Source organism: Miniopterus natalensis, chromosome 8 (assembly GCF_054644295.1).
Source record: "Miniopterus natalensis isolate mMinNat1 chromosome 8, mMinNat1.hap1, whole genome shotgun sequence".
In the NCBI taxonomy this organism is placed as follows: domain Eukaryota; kingdom Metazoa; phylum Chordata; class Mammalia; order Chiroptera; family Miniopteridae; genus Miniopterus; species Miniopterus natalensis.
This window is the reverse complement of record NC_142088.1, coordinates 23,156,746-23,175,175: the sequence shown is the minus strand read 5'-3', so window position 1 is coordinate 23,175,175 and position 18,430 is coordinate 23,156,746. Positions and strand designations below refer to the sequence as shown.

At 33.3% G+C, this 18,430-nt stretch overlaps 1 protein-coding gene across 4 annotated transcripts in view; it reads right to left on the bottom strand.

Annotated features, from left to right (window-relative positions):
* Positions 1 to 306: 306 nt before the first annotated feature.
* Positions 307 to 18,430, bottom strand: part of HYCC2 (hyccin PI4KA lipid kinase complex subunit 2) — a 52,944-nt gene continuing 34,820 nt past the window's right edge. For 3 of the 4 annotated variants that reach the window (XM_016208826.2, XM_016208825.2, XM_016208827.2), the window contains 3 exons: positions 15,958 to 16,045; positions 13,162 to 13,321; positions 307 to 7,987 (listed from right to left, as the gene is read on the bottom strand). In XM_016208826.2, coding sequence (XP_016064312.1) covers positions 7,389 to 7,987; positions 13,162 to 13,321; positions 15,958 to 16,045 — 847 coding nt within the window. In that variant the 3' untranslated portion in view covers positions 307 to 7,388. Of the gene's footprint in view, positions 7,988 to 12,227; positions 12,396 to 13,161; positions 13,322 to 15,957; positions 16,046 to 18,430 lie in introns of all 4 variants that reach the window. The other variant, XM_087819671.1, reaches the window with a different exon arrangement.

Below are 18,430 nucleotides of genomic sequence, written 5' to 3'. Positions count from 1 at the left end.
CATCATTAATCTTCTCTCAGCATTTAGCTGCTTTAAAGTTCAGAGATAAATTTGTATCTCAACAATAACATACAGAAATGATTAATTTTACTTCTGCCTTCACATTCATTCTTATTTATTTAATGTTATATGTAGTTGTATATATTGCCTTAATTTTATAAACTGCCTTAATTTAACAGGGTGTCATATAAATAAAAGGTTCAGACATACATAAATTCTTTGAAAAAATGCAATAAAAATGCAATTAAAGATCATTTTAAGGTATGAAATTTAGGTAAGATATAAAATTAACTCAGGGAAATCCAGTCAAAAGCCAAATAAAGCTGTATTTTTATACTGTACAAAAGAAAATGTACATTCTTAATGTAACTAGATACAACTAGGGAAAAATTACACATCTCTCAAGGAACACAATATTTAACATCTTACATAGGTTTCTGCATTACAGACTAATAATGAATTTTATACATCTTTATTTACAATACCTTAAAATATTTTTTCATCTCTGGCAGATATTTACAGGTCAACAGTGTCTACATTTCACATTTCAACAATCAACGTATTAACCAGTTCAGTAAGACAGTTAAGATAATGGCTTACATGCACCAATAAATATGATCTTAAACGTGTGGGGTTTTTAATTCAGCTCTGGGGGAAAAAAATAAAGATTTTCACTAGTCCTAGGTTGAAAGAACATCAGTCAATAGAGATCATACTTTCTTCATGCCTAACCTATTTAAATTTTCACCAGCACTACTCTCTGAATACTTGGGAAATTTATATCAAGCTATAGGTTGATGCTGGTTTAAAAGGGGGGGGGGATGGAGCTGATCTATCATACATTCCATAACCTTTTATGAAGCAAACATGTGAAAGTTGGATATTTTCTTTTTATTTGTCCATTTTGACAGAGATCAGACTATATATTATGTAAAATAATACAAGTAGTAAAAACTTCAGACACTGTAGCTCAGGAGGGCCAATGATGGGGAAAATCATCTTTGCACCATAAATATGTTTTGCTTAGCTACTTAAACTGAATGTAAAGCCAGCATAATTTTTAGAATAATAAAAAAGAGTCACTGTAAAGTAGTTGATGTACTTATTACAAATATTTTAAAACACATGGAGCACTGAGCATTATCTCTCAATTCAGTTTGGATGATAAAACCCACAAACCTACATTAGTAATTGTTAGAAAACCAATCTTCTTTTTCCAAGATAGCTGATAGATATATTCATTACTTTTAACTACCAACTGATATGAAAAAAATAATACAAAGAACCTGTTTGAAACATCAGTTAATATACAATTACATTTCATATTTTCTACAAAAAATCATAGTTTAAGTAAATCTTTTAGTTCTTATTGGTCTATACATTTTAAAAAAAGAGTATTTTAGCTTTTCATAACCCAATCATGTTTTTCTGCAAAGAAAAAAATACACCCAGAATGATCATATACATAAATTATGTAAACATACCATTTTAACCCATATCATACTTATTAGAAATAATTGCCATTGCCCATTTGAAAAGGTGCATTTCCATAATTTCCCCCTCAATTTTACTTTTAAAAAGTCACAATATCATACAATATTGTGTGATACTTATTCCTAACTTTAGGAACTCACCCCCTTTTTTATTTAATACTGATGAACAGAATCCTTAATATGAGTTAAGGAGACATGAAAATGTGCCACAGCAATAATATTTGGACTTAACCTTTAACTAGTACTTTTGCTGGAAGTGTAAATGTTGACACTTTACTGACGATAAGAAAGCCTCAGTGGAATCTTGTAGGTACTGTATATCTATGTTCCAGATCAAAGAATATGTTTATATCTATTCCCTCAGGGCTAGAAAGCAATCTTTCATGTTAAAGTAGCCTTATTCCTTAACAGTTAGGTACTTTAAAAATTATATTTGGTTGGTACATTTTCTTTGGTAAATTTTGTAATCAGTGAAGACATAAAGAATTTCCTCTGATATAATTAACATTAAGCTGTTGACACTCAAATACAGCAAACCAGATTAATATCAATTCTTTAGTTGTGGATGGACTGTCCAATTAAGTTCATTTCACTTTAAAAATAAAAGAATTTCAAAATAAAATAATTTCTTTATTTAACCTACTTCCAGATACACAATTATTTTTTAAAAAGGCTCATTTATACTTTAAGCCACACCTAGTCCTAATTTTTTGGATAAAATCTATTATTAAACATAATAGCATAATAGAAGTCTGACTGTGCCTTAATTTGTAAACATTTTCTCAAAATCCAGAAGCAAAACATAGAACTTTCATTTCTGTACTATGCTGCCAGATATTTCACATCATTCCTAGCTTTCTGCTAACTTCTACCCTGAACTGTCTGCTCTTGTATAAATTTCTCACGTGACCAATGGCTTAACACTACAAAAATACTGGAGAGATTGAGGTTACCAAAATTCTGTGGTTTTATGGTCAGATTTACACAGGCAGGGGAAGTGTGGGTCATGATGACTCCTATAATTCTCATGGCTTGGGATCACCACACAAATTTCTGGCACCATCAAAAATCTAGTATCGTTTAAGTACACATTGGATGACTCTATGAGTAATATTTCCTATGTATGTTCAGTGCCAATTTGATATATCCATTAGGTACATAACAGGTAATACTAAAATTTATGTCTTACACTAATCAACATAAACACCTTGGCAATGGAAAACTGTACCAATCTAGTAATTCAATATAATTTTATTTGTACTGTTAAAAATTTTACACTGCATTCCATCCTTAAAATCTGGAAAATATGCTAATATTTAGTTTCAGTTATCAATAATATCTAGTTGTTTTTCAAACAACTTGTTTCTAAGAAGCACTTTAGAAAAAATTAAAGTATTACAAATAAGGATCTCAACCAACTTGGTGGTTTAAAACAGGACAATAATCATTCAACTTGAAAGATAAAAAGTATCATGTTCAGACTGTTTAACATAGGCATAGCATAGAAAAGTTGCCCTAAGATTCTTATAGATTTTCCAACCACTGGCATGACCTATTCAACATTTTTAAACTGAAAAATAAATAGGTAACTGAAATACTGATTTAAAAAACCATAAAACAAAATTTACTTTGTAATCCAAAATCAGAAATGGAGGGATCCTCCTTGCCAGTGTTTGTATAAATAGTGTATTACCCCCTAAAGACACATACTAATTTTTTATTTACAAATGAACATGCAGAGAATTGAATGAGATAACTGATTGTCAACAACTAAAGTAGTCAAAAATGGACCCATAACAAACCTCACAAAGTAAGGTAGGAAAAACACACCACTTCATTAAAATATTCACAAATATAGTGCAAACAAATGTATCTGAAAGGAATTATTTTCAGTATTCCAGTGTCTAATAAATATTATAATTAATTTAAAGCTACTAAGTGGAATTTGAGAGTATAGGTTGGAATTATTGAGCTTATATAGCTGACACTACCACATTTAAGACATTTTATATGGTATATACACTTTGAATAACATGATGGTCACCATTCCATTATGAATCATAAACTTTGCGCTACAACCCTTTTTTAATCACGTAAGGAAATGTTGCTTTTGTCTATCTGCTCTAAGCACAAGGAAGGTTCAATCTCTTTTGACATTAGAAATTAGTGGAATTGAATTTAATCTTTACTTTGCAATGCTTCATTGTACAATACAATTAACTTGCTACTTAGGTGACTGAAAGCTGGCTGATTCAAAACTTACTGATTGAAGACATTTCACTGGGTTTATTTTTACATTTAAATAAATTCCCAGCAATATAATCCACTATAAAATGGCAGCATATACTGTTATGTGGCAGAAAATAGTAAGGCATAAATTAGAATAAGGAAAATGTATCTATCCTGATATCTATGGTATAGATACCTACATTTCCAACACATCCCTATCTATATTTATTACTCTACATTTTTCTGGATTTAACACTTAATGTGTTGTATTCACCAACTACTAGTCCAAAATTATACAAAAACTGCAGAAATGGAGAGTGTTACATAACACATTTACCATAGTAAAAGTAAAGGGAGGCAGTAGGGTGCAACTATGCATTTGATGGGAAACAGGAGTTTTATTCTGGCTCTGCTTCTTAGTTATGTGATCTTGATTATGTCACAACCTTTTTGAGCCTCAGTTTCCTGAGGATGGATGGGGTGGGGGGAATGTTGTTACAAGACTAGCAAAATCATCTCTATGGTCTCTGCTAATATAAAAATTCTGACTTTATAATAGGCACAGAAGAGTAATTATGAGGGTAGGGGGTCAGGATTTCAAATTACATCCACCACCACCCCCTCCCCTAGCTTCCAAACTGTTTTTAAAAAATTTTACTTCTAAGTTAGCTTTTCACTTTACATTTTAATTTGCTTTCTAGTAACATGATTTCAATTAATGTCATAGAGAAGAGTTCCCCAAACCTTCAGATATTTCTTAATCCAATCTGGTATAGATGGCATCAAATTGTTTTATTATAGAAAACAAGTATTTTCTCCCTAATCAGCTTTTCCACAGATAAAAGGGCTTTTTTCTTTTAAATGAAAGTTAGAAAGTATAAAACAAAAGTATGTTAAAGGATATTGCTGGCATGGATTTTTAACAACTATTGTATATCTGAGAACTATTTTTAATGAAATCTAATAAATAATGTAGATGAATATAAAAAATCTCTTACAAAGTTTGACTTAGGGTTTGTTAAACTAACTCATTCCATTTAAACTATACCTTGCCCAGGAAATCTGTTCTAAAATCCTGAATGCAAAGTTTGAACTAAATGAAATGTTTCTTCATTGGGGCCAAATCACATCACTTAAAAGAATGAAACACAAATGTTATGGGCCATGCAACATTAATGTGTTACATATACATACAAAATATATACGTATACACACAGATCAATGAAATCCCCTAAGTTGAAAGTTTTCAAAACCAACTTTTCAGGTATAAAATTTCTAATAAACTAAAGGGAAATCTTATATTATAGCTTTTTGCTGCAATTTAATATTATTTTGTGGGGTTTTTTGTGTGCTTTAACTAAACTCATACAGGAGTTAGATGCCAATAAATGTACAACTTGTTGAATTAAAAACAGCCTCCTAAATCAACTGGACATTTCTGTCATAAAAGTAACTGACGTCCAGCCATAGTTAAGTACAAAGCTCTTTTTCTTTCATATCTAAACTTTGCTTTCCTCACTATTTTACAGATCTTTACACTTCATTTATTTTGGATACTTTTTAATTCATTTATCTGACTTCTCTTAATTAGAAGGGATACCTAAAATATGTCTTTGTGATATATACATATACACACCATATATATATACACACACACACGCACACACACACACACAAATCAATAAATCTCTATCAACTTTTACCTTTACCCTGGACTTTGGCAATTTTGTAGATACTAGTTCAGGTTATAGTTTTCCATTTTAATATGAGCTAGAAAATGTTACAGACCACCAAATTCAAACAAGCATCTCATTGTTTTTATAAAGATTCTAACAGAAAATCCCTTAAAAAACAAATAAAACAAACAAAAAACCTCTTATAATTAAAAAAAGAAGGGGGGGGGGGAGATTTATAGGTGTGAAAAGAATAAGAGGAATTTTTCCAGTTATTTTATTTATCAAGTTCTAGTATAATTTTAGTTGGTAGTGATAAAATTTTAAATTTTGTTGATTATGAGAATACTTGCTTTCTATAAATTCAGTATGTTTTTCTTTCACAATAAAATAAAAATGTCTAACTAATAGTTCTGATGTATTTTGTGGAAGGATAACACATAACAGTTCAAGTCACAATATACTGATTTTCAAAAACCAACACATTCTCTTCTATTTCAATCAAGCATTACAGCCTGAGACCCAGAAGAGGTCATAATAAAATCTTAACCAACCAAATCAAGTTTTTTTTGTTTTGTTTTGTTTTTTACCAATAATGCATTTCTGTAGCACAGTTACCAAATGCTACTTTACATACATTCAACATTTAGCTTACTGGTATGATTTCAAAGTTTTATAAAAATGAGAAACTTTTGCAGCTATATGATTAGAAGGTACACAAATTGCATTACATTAAACACAAAAGGCAGTGTGGTCCTTGTAGGAGAAATCAAGTCAGTACCCCCTGGTAGAAATGTTCTATAAAAATGTGTCACATTGAAGCGTCAGTGTTTTCAGCCAATTATCTGTCCCTGATGTATTATTTCCTTGGAGTATATGATATATCAGGACTTCAGGTTCCTTACTCCAAAATATCTGACTGAGTTTTAGGTACATCTAGAAAGCAGCTGAAAGGGTTTCTCCAATAGTCTGACATCACAGAAAATAGGTTGAGAAATCCCTCTCTTTACCTGAAGATGTACTTGTTCTACTTCAGTCATAAGCTCACAAAAGAAAATAAAGAAAACCAATCAAAAATTCCCCTCATACACACAATCCCACACAAGCTAAACAAAAACTACCCCTCCCTCCACAAAACCCCAGCACCAAAGTGTCAGTCATTCCTGGGAAATAGAACATGCCCCTTGGATTCTCTGATTTGTTAGCTGTTCAAACTTGAAGGACAGAAATAACCTCATGTCCTTGTGGGGAGGAGGGAAGACATGTTAATAATGACTATAGAGCCATTGAGAAAGTGCATTACAATTACACAATCAACTGTCCTCCAATGGAGGTGGCCACAACTTGATTTAAATGCCTCAGTAACTAAACATTCATGTCTTCGAGATAAAGGAGATAGGAGAAAAAGAGCCACTCTCATTTTAATGAAAAAGTGCAACAGTCTACCACCTTTCCCCATGCTTCTCAAGAAAATGATTGCACAGACTCAGAGAAGTCCAAAGTCATAGCAGAATCTCTGAGGCACTCCTGGTTAAGAGAGAAAAAAATATGACCCAGTATTCATAGTTTATAGATTATGAGAACAAACCCGTTTTTTGTGTTGGTTTTTTTAAAGAAAGCCAAAGAATCATTTCATAGGGATCATATACACCATTTCCTCTAACATATCCTCAGTCTCACAGTGTTGAAATGGGACCGATCAGCCTACGATGGATTGCACATCACCCAAGGAAAAAGGAAGGCATGGAAAATGCAAACATTTTATACTGCTTCACAAACACATTTACAAGGAATGGGTGAAGAGAAGATACAGAAAAGAGGGGAAGGAAAACCTTATTGCTGTTTCCATACAAAATACAGTATGAACATACCTAAACTAAATCAAATCTGATTACAATGACTAATATTTTCACAACATGGGATGAAGTTTCTTCTTGCAAAATGAAATGTTCAGTTTAAAAGGTAAGCAGAAAGATGAGAAAGGATGTCAAAACTACACCTGGGATATTAGCTGCATATTGAAACTTGGGGATCGAGACTGCTTGGTTAAGGGAGCTCCTGGGCTGAGAAGCTCTTTACCTTCTCCAGCTTGACCTAGCCGGTCTTCCTGTAGACTGATAGTGGAATATCGATTAGCATTGTTAGTTGCTAAATTAGTAACTCCCTCAATGCCAACCCCAATGCTGGTACTTGCTTGACTGCCATTTACATAGTCAAATGATTTACTTGAGGAAGCACTGGCTGTCCGGATTAGACTTAAACTGTTGGTTTTTGGCACCACTTGGCCAGCAGGCAGACTCAGGTGTTTCTTCATCGGTGTCAGCTCCATTGAATCTACACTAAGATCAGTAGGTTGCTGGACATACTGCCTGCGAACTACTGAATCTTGAGGGCTCTCGCTGGATTTGATGGGAGAGGCTGTTTCTTTTTCCTTGACTGAACGCCCCGCTGCTACTTTCCTTAAGCTTCCCCTCTGAGAAGAGGATGGTTTGGTCCCAACTGGCTGACTGCTGAGGGAAGCCCCTGATGAAAATCCTTCATCTGCATCATTCAGGTTTACCGATTCTTCTTCTCCATTGACCCCCTCAGCACCTAAAAAACAAATCAGACAGATTCAGCAATAGCTAAATTAAATAAGTAGATGTGAATAACAACTCGACTGACTCTATCTCTTGGGTAATGTTTGCTATAGGTGGCAATGGTTTGTTATCAGCACTTCCCCTAAATAATTTAAGGGAAGAAACCATACCTACACAGAATTTTAATGTTATTTGTTCTGTTTATTTAGTTTTAATTAGTCCAACTTTTGTAAAAAGTTTGTATTTAGGAATATGAAACAATTTTGGGTAAAATACAACATTTTGTCATCATAAATCTTTATAATACACCCATATCAATTAGCAGTGACCATATCTATTTAAAAAAAGAAAAATTTTTACTATCTTCCTTAACCCACCATAAAATAGACCTCTTCCTAATTTCAGTCACCCAGAATAATGCCAAAAACAATTATCCCTAACAAACCACACCCTTTTTAACGACAATAAAATTTACATTTTTTCAACAGCTCACTGCTTCTAATTGGCTTTAAAACCTTTAACATTGAACTAGTAAAGTTTTCTAATTCTAGAATAAAAAAACTTTATATTGCTCCCAGTTACTTCCTAATTGTATTTTGTCTTACAGACATATCTACTCACTGGTTTCCATATTTTCTTGATAAATTAATGTGAAGAATATACTTGATTATCAGAGGGCAAGCTAGGGAACCAGCAGGAATATTTAAGAAGGACTTTTACTTTTCATATCATGTATTTCTGTAATATTTAAAATTTTTAGTTTGAGATGTATTATTTTTGTAATCACAAAATACTGTAGTGTCGGACTATGTTTCATGCAGAAACTGCAGTTAACAAAAGAATCCTTTTATTTGGATATGTAAGAAGGGAAGAAACACATATAATATAGTTAGCTTGGGGTTTCCAGAAAGCCCACTTGTCTTACTGCAAGTATGAACAACATTCTCTTAGAAAATAAATACACTTGCTTCTTTCAAAAACTGATAGGGGTTTGCTACATCATTAAGTATAGTTTACCAGACTGGGAGAAGTTTAATCTGAATCCACATACAGATAGCAATATTATAGTTAAGGTAAAATGTTAGGAAAGAAATCTAAACAAATATTACCTTGAGATAGGGTTACCTAAGTAAACTATATATGAAATATTTAAACACAATTTTTATTTAACATAGTACCCTAAAAAATAAAATATTTTCTTAGTTATGTTTTCTCATAGGGATTAGTTATTTCCTTCGTTCAAAAGAAGAATGAAATAAGCTATCCTTAAAGCAAAAGGCACCTTATTATTTTTATCCAGCAATTTAATAATCTTTAATCATCATGCAAAGCCATATGAAAATGCAGCTGACACCACTTCTCTCAACCCCTTGTTCAAAAGAATAGTATTCAATGTAACTCAAAAACTTTAAATGACATTATCTTAGCAATTCACTTACAATTAGTATAAACAACTCCAAAATGTCCAAGAAAGGTTACTGGTTCAGAATTGATACCAGTAATACAAAACCGGAATGAACAGAAATGTATTGTATATGTATGAAATTAGGAAAGGAGACTGAGAGACTTAGTGCTAGCTTCTGAATCTTGCCACATGCAGATCTAATGCCCAAGCAATATGGCCATAAAAGAGATGATGATAACATAAAAACCACCATGCAAGAGAATCCACTGATATTTTATATACTAAAAATGCTGTTTCAGTATATGGAACACTGAGTATATTTTAATCACAGGCATCCTCAGTTTAGTAATAATTTTAAATCCAACTTTAAAAGTCACAAATAAAATGTTACTTGATAATCAGAATAAAGGTAGAAAATGGGCTTATACTCTCTTCAATTTCAACATACAACAAATATAGTTTTAATTGTAAAGCTATTTAAAACCACATACTAAAAAACATGTTTTCTTTTTTTAAAAGTCAATTATCAATGTTTATCCAAAAGCTCCAGTAGACTTCAGAATTACCAAAACTTTACATAGGTTTTAGTAATTTCCTTCTTTCTGGCTAAGAAAACCTCAAGGAACAAAAAAAAGGTAATTGTGTGGTGCTCTCCCTCCCCTAATCAAGCATGTGCCCTTCCAGTGTCCCCATGAGAGTTACCTTTACCTTTCTTTCTCCTAAGCTCCAAGGGCCCCTTCTTTCATCTCTGTAACTTGTTTCCTGAGTCCATTTTTTCTACCATTCACTTCTTCTACCTCTGTGACCTTCCAAATTAACTTTCTCATATATATATATATATATGTGATAATTGTGCCTCACAACCTTTTTCCTTTCTAATTTTCTCCCTGGGTAGTAACAACACTATTGATGATCCAAAGAAGAGACAACCAAAAAGGGTATTTTTTTAACCAAAAAAGACTTTCAATGAACTTTTCCGAATGGAAAAATAAATTTAGCTTCTACTAATATGGCTTTAAAGCTACAATTAATCTAGATTAAAAGACAAAATAATTTTTGAGAAATTTCAAACACACTGGCGGTGGCTATACTCCACCCTCACAAACTGCAATTTTCTACTAGTGGTAGGAGACATTAAAATAGAACATTTTCATATTTAAAAGGAACTACTATTTTGGTTCCTTTTTCAAAGTATATGACTTTGATGAATTGGCAGAAATGTTTCAGCCTTATTCCACACACTCTCTAGAATATCATCAAATGTTAATTAACATAGTACAACTACATTTAGCACAAACACTCCAACATTCTAACAGCGGTAGGAGATATGCATCGAGTGGCTTATTTAATCATCTAGAATGTTAACAAAAACACCTGAAACCTATATAATTTTATTAATCAATGTCATCCCAATAAATTCAATTTTAAAAAAAGAATGTTAAGAAACAAGATGTTGTTTATGTTACCTCTGGGTTCAACATCTATTCACATATTTATTTTTACGCCTTTATACAAGATAAAACTGACTCCCACGTATAATAGATACAGAAAAAATGAAAAGGGAAGGCTGTATTTTTCACAGAATCTCTGTAAAACAGCACCAACTCTTTGGGTCCCCAGTTCATGCACATGCAACACTGGTAAAGGAAGTAAGGTCAATCTGGGCAAATGGACAAGGGAACAGAGGGTAGATTTAAATTCTTACTGAGCATGCTCAAATTTTTAATGCACCAAAGAGCAAGATACTTCCTTAAGGTGGAAATAACTGCTTCATGTATGCTTGGTCTTTAAAATAAGTAAAAATACGTAACCTATTTTAAAACTACTTGCTGTATTTCATAAATTAGTGTAAAGGCTCCACTGTAGCAATCCATTCAATAATGAAAAGATGATTGGGCTACAGTTTCCTCTTTCACAAAGCCAACTCCTATGGTATCACATGTAAAGCAGCAAATAAATACTTTCCTATCAGAGAGAAGTGTTCTTTTACAGATGGTGGTGGTGGTGGTGGTGGTGGTGGTGGTGGTGGTGGTGGTCCAGGGAGGGGGCAGCAAGGATTTTGGAAGAGGGGGGATGATTCTCATTTTGAGATACCTACATTGTAGAAACAAGGATCTACTGGATACCTAACCTCTAAATAATACATTTCAATTCTGTCTGGGCTCTATGTAAGATAATCATTATTTACAATAAATGATAAAATGTAGCATGCACCAGGATAGTATAATTATAGAGAAAAGATGTCAGGAGTTCACTAGTTAGACCCAGGCAACTTGACCCGAAGATGATAAAAAGCCAATCAATACCAGTTTACTCTGTTAACGAGAAAAGTAATTCTTAACTGACCACCCTGGGGTTAGAGATAAACTGCCGGCTCCACTTTAGTCCAATTTCTCAAAGATAATGTATTAATGTTTTAAAATGCTCCTCAGATATTTTTTAAAGAATAAATTATTATATGAATTAAATCAACTCATATTGACTAATAAGGCTCATGTCCGTTGTGTGCATTTTTCCTTTCCTAATGTTAGAATAAACATGCTCAGTAATGAAAATTCCAAGCATTTGCAGACCTTTTTGAGATAGGCCTCTGCCTTGTTAGTAGCCATGCCAAGCTGTTCTTTGATTACACAGGGATGCAGACTCCAGGCCAGCACAAATGGTAACAAAAGATTGTTCTTGACCTGGCATTAGGCATATGGGGGGTTGTACTTTGCAAGGAGGAGCTAATACACTGGGGGAGTAAAAACACACACTAGAATGGAAAGATTTCTGCTTGGGGTTAGAGAGCCAGGATTCTTCTCCAGCAACTGCCTCACTGACTTCTGTCTCCTCATCTCTGTCCTACCCTCTGTTGTGGCTGCTGCTGAGTTGGGCTCCGGTGAGCCATGCTCAGGGGTCCTGCGCACCAGCACCTCCCCCTCTTGCACACGTTTGATCCCTAGGTCAGTGGAGCCGTGTTGGATCGGGGTGCCAGGAATACTCGAGTCAGCCTCGTTTGAGAAGTCAAAGCCATCTGGGATTCAACATATAAAATTTTAGTGCTTTTTGTGCTCCTCTATTCTTTTCTGAGCATTTTGACCCAGGCAGATAAGAGAATGTATATATGGATATGATACAAACACAAACACTAGTTATATAGTTACATGTGTGTGCACAGCATACACACACATAAGGCAGCAGATGAACAATGTGAGGTCTGAAAATGAATAGGATAGAAAAATACGGATCATTAAAATAGCAATTAATATCTCTTAGCCAAGAAAGCTTGACTATTCAAGTACCATATGACCATAAAATACTGCTGGATTCAGCACTTACTAAAAAAATGAAAAGCAAAGATAAAAATCTAAAGATCAATAATCATTTATTTTGTGGATAGCTTGTATTATACCATTAATTGGGCCAGTTAAACAATTTTCTCCCACAATGCTTCTCCCACAGTGCTCACACATGCACCTTTTTCCCCCAGTATTGGTAAGAGGCTTAAAGAAACTTCTTTCCTATTGTTATTCCTAGTTCAAAACAGATAAAAATTAACTTGATCTTATTTTCTGTTTTAACATTCATAGAGCATTATAAATAACATCTTTCTACCTTATTTAAAATTATATTAAAATAAATTTGAGCATTTAAACCACAATTTTAGAGCTATTTTTATAAACTGAACAAATTTACTTTAATTATATAGAGTACTATAATATCAAGTGCTAATATAGTCTATAAAAACAGTGATAAATTTACTTGAATCCATGAGTGAGCTATAGAGATTTTGTACTTACCTTCTCTCCTCCACCTATGGCGACGGATGGAAGCAGTTGTAATTGCAGTCCGAGAAATCCTCGGCACTGTGGGAGTGACTTCCACTTTAAGTACCTTCTGGCCTTCTTGTGAAGAATCAGGAGCATCAAATGGTAATGAGTTTTTCATGGCATTAGCAACCTAAAATGATAATATAAGTCTATACATATTTACACCCTATGTATAATTTATATTTATTCTACACTTTTTCATTTCATAATTTTTTGAATATATATTTAAAATGTGTACTATAAAATATAAAAGTACAATGTGTCAGAAATATTTGTGTTTCTATTGTCCTATAGTCTTCTAGGCAGGCTTTTAAAATGAGAATTTATGCCCGGCTACCATGGCTTAGCAGGTGAGCATCAACCTAGGATCCAGGAGATTGTGGTTTGATTCCCAGTCAGGGCACATGCCCAGGCTCAATCCCCAGTTGAGGGCATGCAGGAGGCAGCTGATTAATGACTCTCTCACCATCTATGTTTCTAGCTCTCTCTCTCTCCCCCTCTCCCTTCTTCTCTCTGAAATCAATAAAAACATATTAAAAAATAAAAATGAGAATTTATTTTTTAAAATGTCAGTCACCCTACCAATTCCTTGAAGTTATTTACTTTCAAAGAGAAAACACATTCCAAAGAAGGAAAAATTGTTTAACATCGGACCTTGACATATAAAAAATTAGAGTAAGTTTCCGATTCTTCAGATGATAATAACATGCAAAATTTAAACTCTGATTAAGACAATTAGCCTTTTCTCTACTCCTTTGTTTCATAAGAAATTTTCTCCAAATATGTCTGGTATTTTGTCCCAACAATTTCTGCCCTCCGTGGAGAGTAAAATATGTGGTTCAAAGTAATTGCCATTAATTGGTTTATGTTTCTTAATTGGGTAGCGATAATCTGGCAAAGATCTTGAGATAGAGGACTGTCTTTCTCCCTCCCTCTCCACTTGGACAAGGGCAAGTGGAAGGTAGCAACCTAGATAAATGTGCCTTCTCTACCAACTCAAAAGTTCTCTCCAGGGAGTTGTTCCAAGGTCTAGATTGAGGAGTGGGGAGTTAAGTCTTTCAGTATAGCCCTTATCAGTACTAAAGATGATGTTTGTTTCTCTATTTGCCAGCTATCTTATCTAGTTATCATGTGGCTCTAGATTTGAATAGAGAAAAGGAGTGTTATTCAGTAGGTCCCTCAGGGACCCCCAATAATAAAGAACTATTCCAGGACTAGAGATTACTAATCTCTTTAACTATATTGCCTTGGAAATGCCCCTCTACTTAACTTAGAAAATTGTTACAAAAGTAAAAGTATGAATTTAAAGAGTCGGCAAGTGCAAGGTATTATTACTGTAATATAATTCTTAAAATCTTGTTATTCATTCATTTTAATGTAAATCTTAAGAGTAAAATTAGGGATGATGACATTAGAAAAAAATGGAAATTTAAAATGCAAAAAAGATAGGAAAATGGCTTTTAAAAACTGTACTCTTAAAGCACAGGAAGTAAAAGTACATACATATTTTTAAAATACCATTATAAAAATACTATTAAAAGTTGAGAAAACAGAAAATTGCAAGAAATAAAAATCATCCAGTCAAATCGCCTATACAACTATTGCCATTTTGTTATGTTTCATATTGTCCTATCTATAGATTTAAAAAAAGTTATATACTGCTTTACCACTTAACACAAGCTAGCACCTTTCTTTAATATAAATTTTCAAATACATAATTTCACCAAGCAAACAGACAACTTAATCATTCTTTGCTGTGGAACATTTAAACTGTTTGATTCCTTTGAAATTAAAAATAACACTAATGCTGTGCTTATAATACATTTTTTAAAAATTTAGGGTAGTTTTCTGGGATATGTTGCTAGACATGGAATAGTGAGTCAAACAAAACAAATGGACATCACCAGGCAGCTTCTGCAGAGGGGTGTTTAGAGTTGTGTTATACTCTACTGGTAACGTAAAAATGCCTTCCATAGCCGACTATTAAATGTTTACTTTTTTTTTTTTTTAAATCCTTACCCGAGGATATGTTTTTTATTGATTTTAGAGAGACAAGAAGGGGGAGAGGGGAAGAGAGAGGGAGACTGAAAGACAAACATCTATTGGTTGCCTCCCATATGTGCCCCTACCAGGGATCGAACCCACAACCTAGGTATGCTCCCTGACAGGAAATGGCACTTTGATGTACAGGACAAGGTTCCAACCAACTGAGCCACCCAGCCAGGGCAGATGTTTACATTTGTTTTTAGATTAATCATTTACCTTTTAAAGATATATTTTGTGACAGAGTATAAAATTTTTTCATATAAACAAAGTGTTAATTGGCTTTCTTGTCATGCTTGTTGAAAATACTTTTTTTCAGTTTGTACACTGCATATTAACTTTCTTTTTAAGACACTGGTGGTTTAGAATTTAGATGTTTATATGGTCAAAACTCATCAACCGTTTTTTAGTGACTTGTCATTTCATTTAAGCTTAGAAAGTCCTTCTTCCTATAGAAATTTGAGTAAATATAACCTTTCCCCCTCTCTTTCCTAAAGGGCTTCAAAACATTTAATTCTTTAATTTATTTTAATTGTATTTTGATATATGGTAGGAGGAGAGGATCTAAACCAATTTTGTTTTCTTTCTAATAGTTAACCAACTGTTACTGTGGAATAAACCCTTTTCCTCAGTGATTTGGACTGCCTCATATATTATATATTAATTTCTTGTGTCCTCGACAGGCACAGGTATGTTTAATAAAAAGTAAATATTTTCACTTACCAATAGTGGTTGAGAAAAGAGTTCTAGCTGAGCTCTATAAATGATGTCATCAAGAACTTCCTGGCCAAGGTCCCACTGTCCATTATACCTAAGGAGAAGCAGATTGTTTACTATCCTTAGCAAATAACTTTAATATTCAACAACAACCTTTTTATATAGCTCAAAGTCCTACTATTTTGATTCACAAATAAGATTTCACATCAATTTCTGCATCATTCCATTTCTAAACTATCCCCCTTTTGGTTACAATAACAAAGTGAAAATTTCAGATATTAAAGTTTAAAATAGTTTACAGATGTCTCTTCACATGAATTGGTTTTTATCACGTGTAGATATTTAATGCATTTGTGAAAACCTGGGTTATAAACTACATAAAGAAACACAGTTTTCCATAGAGAAAACCTCGACAATTTCTGGACTCCAATTTAATGACTAGTTATATTATATTTTGGCTATTTAATTATTTTTAATTTTTTTGTTTTTTATTGATTTCAGAGAGAGGAAGGGAGGGGGAGAGAGAGATAGAAACATCAATGATGAGAGAGTCATCGATCTGCTGCCTCCTGCACACCCCCTGCAGGAATCAAGCCCAAAACCTGGGCATGTGCCCCTACTGGAAAACGAACCTCGCATAGGTCGATGCTCAACTGCTGAGCCACGCCAGTTAGGCTAGTTTGGCTATTTTAAAAGTACTAAAGGGATTATGAAAAATTATATGCCAACAAATTAGACAACCTAGAAGAAATGGATAAATTCCTAGAAACATATAATCTACAAAGACTGAATCATGAAGAAATAGAAAATCTGAACAGACTGATTACAAGGAGATTGAATTAGCAATCAAAAACCTCCCAATAAACACAAGTCCAGGCCAGATGTCTTTGTGGATGAACTCTACCAAATATTTTAAAAAATACCAATCCTTCTCAAACTCTCCCAAAAAAAGAGGAAAGGAGGGAACACTTCCCAACTCATTTTATGAAGCCCGTATTACCCTGATACCAAAATCAGACAAAGACATTACAAGAAAAGAAAATTACAGGCCAATATTCCTGATGAACACAGGTGCAAAATTCCTCAAAAAAATATTAGCAAACCTGATTCAACAATACATTAAAAAAACCATACATCATGATCAAGTAGGATTTAACCCTGGAATGCAAGGATGGTTCAACATCTGCAATTCAATGTGAGACACTGTATTAACAAAATGAAGGATAAAAATCCTATGATCATCCCAATAGATGCAAAAAAAAAAAAAAAAAAGCATTTAACATCCATTCATAATAAAGACTCTCAAAAAAGTGGGTATGGAGGGGATGTACCTCAACAAAATAAAGGCCATATATGATAAGCCCACAGCTAATATCATACTCAGCAGTGAACTAAAACCTTTTTTTCTAGCCATTTTTATTCAACATAGTACTGGAAGTCCTTGTACTGTAATACCAATTAAGCAAGAAAAAGATAAAAGGCACACAAATCTGAAAGGAAGAAGTAAAACTGTCTCTATTTGCAAATGACATAATGTTATACACAGAAAACCCTAAAGATTCCACCAGAAAGTTGTTAGAACTAATGACAAATAAAGTTGCAGGATACAAAATCAATATACAAAAATCAGTTGCATATCTATACACTAATAACAAACTGTCAGAAAGAGAATTAAGAAAACAGTCCCATTTACAATTGCATCAAAAAAAATATATCTAGGAATAAATTTAATCAAGGAGGAAAAGACCTGTACACTGTATACTTACAGTTTTCATATAAGATACTGGTGAAAAAAATTGAAGAACATAAATAAATGGAAAGCTATTCCAAGTTCATGAACTGGAAGAATTAATATTGTTAATGTGTCCACAATACTCAAAGCAATCTACAGATTCAGTGTAATCCCTATCTAATTTCTTGTGGCATTTTTCACAGAAATAAACAATCCTAAAATTTGTATGAAATCACAGAAGACCCTGAACAGCCAAGCCATCTTGAGAAGAACAAAACTGAAGGCATTATGCTTCCTGATTTCAAACTATATTATAAAGCTATGGTTATCAAGAAAGCATGGTATTGGCATAAAAACACACACAGTTCAATGGAACAGGATAGAGAGCCCAGAAATAAACCCACACACCATGGCCAGATAGCTCAGTTTGATAGACTGTTGTCCTGATACCACAAGGTTGGAGGTTCCATTCCTGGTCAGGGCACATATAAGATTCAACCAATGAATAAATTAGTAAGTGGAAAAACAAATCAATGTTTTTCTCTCTCTCCTTGTTTCTCTCTCTCCCCCCCTTCCTCTCTCTCCCAAATCAATCAATAAAAATCAACTAAATAAACCCATGACTATATGGTCAATCAATTTAGCACAAAGGAACCAAAAATATACAATAGGGAAAGAATAGTCTCTTCAGTAAATGGTTTTGGGAAAACTGAACAGCCACATGCAAAAGAATGAAACTGGATGGAC